Consider the following 5,865-nt stretch of genomic DNA (forward strand, 5'->3'; position numbering starts at 1 on the left):
GTCCTGTTAGAATATCTTTCCAAAGTACCTTAAGCTTATGTACATTTTTCGGATACATATGTCTTTCCGCAGCACTAAGTCCTGATGAATCCAAATTTAAAAAGTTTAGAGTAAAAAGGGTTATTTTATCTTTGGGGGATATATACCCCTATAAGATCCTTTTAAATTTAAGTCATTCAAAAGCATTCTGCCTTAGTTTTTAGAATTACTTTAGTCCTTTTAATTTTTTGATGTGGTTTTAAACCATAGTTGTCTTAGCCTCTTGCATTTTCTATCTGAAATACCTTTACTTGACATTTTCAATCTTATTTCTATCTTCTAGTTTTCTTCTAAGGTTTTTATATTTACCCTTAGTTGCTTTTTTCTCTCCTAATTTTCTTTTGTTTCCTATTTTGTGGGTTTAAAATTCTTGTCTTTCTACATCTTTTTATCTTCCTATATCTTTTATCTTTCTACATCTTCTCTTTTTTTTTACCTTTCTGTACTTCTGTTTTTAAAGTTTTTCACTTCAAATTTTTAATCTTCTTTATCTAAATATCTTTTATCTTATTATCTTCCCATTTTCATGGGTTTTTTTTTTCTCCATCATGAAGGCATCTTAACCACCTTCAATTTAACCTTTTAAAGCCTTTTGCAACTTATTTAGACATTTTACAACTTTTTACTTTACCACACAAAGATTATCTCATCTCCCTCTATAGTTTAATAAGTACATTTAAATAGTTTGATGAGTAAAGCAATCTTTTTTCCGCCATGAAGGTATCTCGACCACCTTCAATTTAATCTTTTAAAGCCTTCAATTATCATCTATACTGTACTTTTAAATGTACCTTTTCACCACCTACAGCTTTACTCTTTTAAAAGAGGCTTAGATTCTGTTTAAATCGCTTAATGTTAGTTTACATGGCTGCCCTTCAACCAAAGGCTTTTTTTTTTTTCTCCATTAAGAAGCTTTGTCTCAATCTGCCATGTACAAATACCTTTTTCTTCTTTCTTCCTTTCTCAAGCTTTTAAATTAAGTCTAGTTTCCTCAAAATCTTTTAAAATGGCATTTTACAACTTTTTACTTTACCACACAGAGATTATCTCATCTGGAAACATTTCTTTTTCCTTTAACCTTTTATATTAAAATATATTTCCACATCTTGAATCTTTTTATATCTCTTTTTTAACCATTAACCCATTTTATAAATTCACATTCTGAAACAACCCTTATAAAATTTCTGATTTAGACAAATTACTCCACTTTAATAAGATGAAATACTTTCATGTTTTTTAAGGTACTATAATATTGTAATTGAAACCCAACTGAAACTTCTTATACTTTTTGTACATAAATTACACCTGATAGAATCTTAAGACTTAGTAACCTTGTTTCAGCAAAGACACATACCAAAGCAGTATTAAACTTTTTCTATTTACCAATTTATGAAAACACACATAATGTTTACATATATTACCTTATGGAACTTAATAAGTAAAGAGTACTTGATTTCATATTTGTGGTTGATATTTTAACACTTTAGCTTTGTAAATTAATTAGATGTCTGTAACCAAGATCTTAGACAAAAGTAGTAAACAAAACTAGCCATCTCTTTCTTGTTGAAGAAAAATCCTTCTACAGGATACCATGATGGTCCCATCGATATATTTAATAACTTGTCTTTAAAAAGCCATGGGCTACATTTTTGTATTGTATCAACATATGTCCTAGCTGTTCTTGGTCTTACTGGGGTGCCTCCTTCCTCTAACAATTTCTCTTCCTCGGAGGCGAACAACTTCAAGCCTTGAGTCAACCATTTTCCCCAGTTTGCCTGAGAAAGTTCTAAGAACAGGCAACTTGAAATAAAAACAAAATAAATCAAAACAAGAACACATTGTTTTTTGAAATAGTCACACATTTTTTTTTTTTTTTTTGCTCTCCTTCAGGAGCGAGCAAATTCACTTACCCCCAAGCTTCAGACATCCCCGTACGGGCCACCAAATGCCGCAGTCTTGGCTGGGCACAGAATCACGAGCCACCACACAGCTTTGTAGATTCAAACAGCAATTCTTTATTCCCGAACTCACACCGGCCTCCACACACGTTCTGGGGCAATCCCAGTTCTGCTGCCACCCAATTCACCTACTCCACGAGGCTTTTTTCCCAAAATGCTCTCTGAATCTCACGAGAGTTCAACAGGAGCTTAGGCAGCAGGAACGCCCTAATTCCAGCAGCAATAATCCTCAACATCGAACTTCCCTAAAATCCAAGGTCTTAAACTGGGAACGCCTTAAATTTGTCTTAAACCGGGAACGCCCTAAACCCAAGGACTGGGATACTTCCTCAAACTGCAGGATACACCCTAATCCTGGATCCACCCTCGTCCTTGGGCAGGGTCACCTAACATGCAATGTCAACAGCGAAATTAACATGGGGTACGCTGGCAAGGAAATTTCCTACTTGGTAATGGCCCTCAGCAATTTCCAAACATAATTGGTCTGATATCAAAGCCATATGACTCTATAAGAAAAGGAATTACAATCAATATCCCCCATGAATATAAATGTAGAACACTTCAACAAAATATGAGAAAACTCCATCAGAATAAGGGTTTGGAGAACAAGACCCATGGGGGCTGGAACAAGTTTAAAAGGCATTCTTGGAAAGTAACTTTTTAAATTTGACTTTTATTTTTAAATTATTGTAGATAATTTAGACTACAGAAGAGTTTCACAGATAATAAATTCCTGTATATCTTTCATCCAGTTTCCTCTAATATTAACCTCTTAAGTAACCATAGTACATTTATCAAAACTAAGATGTTAAACCTTAACATAAATTCTGTTAACTAAACCACATTCTATTTGGATTTCAATTGTTTTCCCACTAAGTCCTTTTTCTTGTCAAGTATTGGATCCAGTATGTCATATCACATTGAGTTCTCATGAGATTCAATCTGTGATGTTTCTTATGGTCTTCCTTGCCTTTCATGAACTTGACACTTCTAAAAGTACTGGTCATGTGTGTTTTGACTGCCCCTCATTGTAGGTTTGGCTAGTGACATTTTTAAACTTTGATTATGGATTTTTGGAAAAAAGACTATAGAAGAGAAGTGACCATCAATGCATGTTACTTTAGTTGCTCATATTATTCCAGCTTTGTTCTTTGGAAGCTCCTTCTAGTGGGCATCTGAGTATTTGTGACATGATATCCCCTTGGCTCATTACCGACGACATTAGATATGATTGCTTGGTTAATGGGGTGTCTGTAATTTATTTGCAGTTTTGTCACATATTTCTTAACAAGAATATTATGCCCTTTCCCTATTACATTTGATAGAAATGATTAAGTCCAACCCACACTCAGGGAAGGGAATTAATCTTTACTTTCTAGAGAGGGGAATATCAAATAATTTGCAGACATAGGTTAAATCCACAACAAATAATAATTAGACATTTGATCAGAGATATTTACAAGCTCTGCAAATATCCTATATGTTCTGAAAAATTTGCCCACTAATTTGAGTATTCCTCAGGGTATATTGCCTGCATTAATAATTACTGAGGAATAATTATTAATCATAATTGTGATTTTCTATTTCCCCCATTTTCCAATGTATTATTATTCGGAATTCTAATATAAGGAAAATATATCCATTCTTCTCCATTATTGTGTTTGTTGTCAATTTATTTACAAATATGGACTTATGTTTATTTTATTCCTTATGTTATAATTCAATTTTGTTGTTTTTCATTCTGTTGTTCATTCTTTGAAGCTTTTGCATTCTGACCTGCATCCAAGTTTTCTTTCATTCACGGGACTTTTTACCATTTGGTGTAACCAAATGTGAGAAGCTTATAATGTATTTTCCTTTTCTCAGATCTAGAATCATCCATTTGTGGGAGGATCCCTGATTCTTTATTTTTGGTTGGTTGTTTGGTTTTAGGTGTGTATTTTTACTGAACTGGTCTCAAGACTGTACAGGCAATCCCTCTACTCCCAGGAAGACAAAGAACTTTCATACATCCTTAAAGTTGGGGGACTAAAAGAGGGGATCACGACGGCTGACCGTTCAAAAATAAAACAAAATTCAAAAAGTATTAAGGCAAGACTTTTAAAAGATCATATTTCATAATTTACATAAAAGCAATGCTGTCACCTTCCTGTATGGTTTCCCCGCTCCAGTTTTTAAATCCGAGTCAAAGGCGCCAAAACAAAACAAAACAAAGTAAAAAATCAAAACAAAAAAGAGAACAAACACAGCCATACCGATCTCATCTTGTTTTCTGAGCAAGTTAGGTTTTGTCCAGAAAAGCAAAGTAACAGTCTGCCTTAGAAGCATTTATGGTGGACAATGGAGGGGCCAGACTCGGCGTACTCCTGTTTGCTGATCCATATTTGCTGGAAGGTGGATAGTGACGCCAGGATGGAGCCGCCGATCCACACAGAGTACTTGCGCTCCGGGGGAGCGATGATCTTGATCTTCAAGGTGCTGGGCGCCAGGGCCGAGATCTCTTTGTGCATCCTGTCGGCAATGCCGGGGTACATGGTGGTGCCCCCGGACAGCACTGTGTTGGCATAGAGGTCCTTGCGAATGTCGACGTCACACTTCATGATGGAGTTGAAAGTGGTCTCGTGGATGCCGCAGGATTCCAGGCCCAGGAAGGAAGGCTGGAAGAGCGCCTCAGGGCAGCGGAACCGTTCACTGCCAATGGTGATCACCTGGCCATCAGGCAGCTCGTAGCTCTTCTCCAGGGAGGAGCTAGTGGCTGCAGTGGACATCTCCTGCTTGAAGTCCAAGGCCACGTAGCACAGCTTCTCCTTGATGTCACGCACGATTTCCCGCTCGGCTGTGGTGGTGAAGCTGTAGCCACGCTCGGTCAAGATCTTCATGAGGTAGTCGGTTAGGTTCCAGCCGGCCAGGTCCAGGCGCAAGATGGCGTGGGTGAGGGCATACCCCTCATAGATGGGCACTGTGTGGGTGACCCCATCGCCAGAGTCCATCACAATGCTGGTGGTACGGCCAGAGGCGTAGAGGGACAGCACAGCCTGGATAGCCACGTACATGGCCGGGGTGCTGAAGTTCTCAAACATAATCTGGGCTATCTTTTCACGGTTGGACTTGGGGTTCAGTGGGGCCTCAGTCAGCAGCACAGGGTGCTCCTCGGGGGCCACGCGCAGCTCATGGTAGAAGGTGTGGTGCCAGATTTTCTCCATATCATCCCAGTTGGTGACTACACCGTGCTCAATGGGGTACTTGAGGGTCAGGATGCCTCTCTTGCTCTGGGCCTCATCACCCACGTAGGAATCCTTCTGGCCTATGCCCATCAACATGCCGTGGTGCCGCGGGCGCCCGACAATGGAGGGGAAGACCACCCGGGGGGCATCCTCACCCGCGAAGCCGGCCTTGCACACGCCGGAGCCATTGTCAAGGACGAGCGCAGCGATATCGATATAGTCTTCCATGGCAAAGTCCAAGGCCAGTGTGGACCGGCAGCGGTGGAACAGCGAGGGGACTGTACTCGCTGGGTGGACGTGATCTCAGCAGTCCTAACTCTTCTTATTAGAGAATGGTATTTAGAAACCAAAATTTGGGTTCTGGGTGTGTTTATTGGCTACTGTGGTGTCATGACTTCTTGGCCCTGTCATGAGACAGAACTAGGAGGGGACAGGGGCTAAAGTGGGAGTTGCTAGCCAGTGGTCAATGGTTTAATTGATCGTAATTATGTAATGAAACTTCCATAAGGTTCTGTTATGGTTTAGATGTGAGGTTTCTCCCAAAATTTCCTATGTGAGACAAAGCAAGAAGGTTTAGAGGTGGAATGATTGGGTTATGAGAGTCTTAACCCAATCAGTGAATTAATCCTCTGATAAGGATTAAT

General features: G+C 39.2%; 1 protein-coding gene across 1 annotated transcript; it reads right to left on the minus strand.

The window, feature by feature from the left end:
- Positions 1–4,315: 4,315 nt before the first annotated feature.
- Positions 4,316–5,449, minus strand: LOC308634645 (actin, cytoplasmic 1-like; the record flags this gene model as incomplete). Its single annotated transcript, XM_081268640.1, has 1 exon — positions 4,316–5,449. One exon carries the CDS (start codon positions 5,447–5,449, stop codon positions 4,316–4,318), a length of 1,134 nt encoding a protein of 377 aa, XP_081124766.1.
- Positions 5,450–5,865: the final 416 nt, after the last annotated feature.

Source organism: Spermophilus citellus, assembly GCF_964194105.1.
Source record: "Spermophilus citellus genome assembly, chromosome: 15".
Taxonomy (NCBI): Eukaryota; Metazoa; Chordata; class Mammalia; order Rodentia; family Sciuridae; genus Spermophilus; species Spermophilus citellus.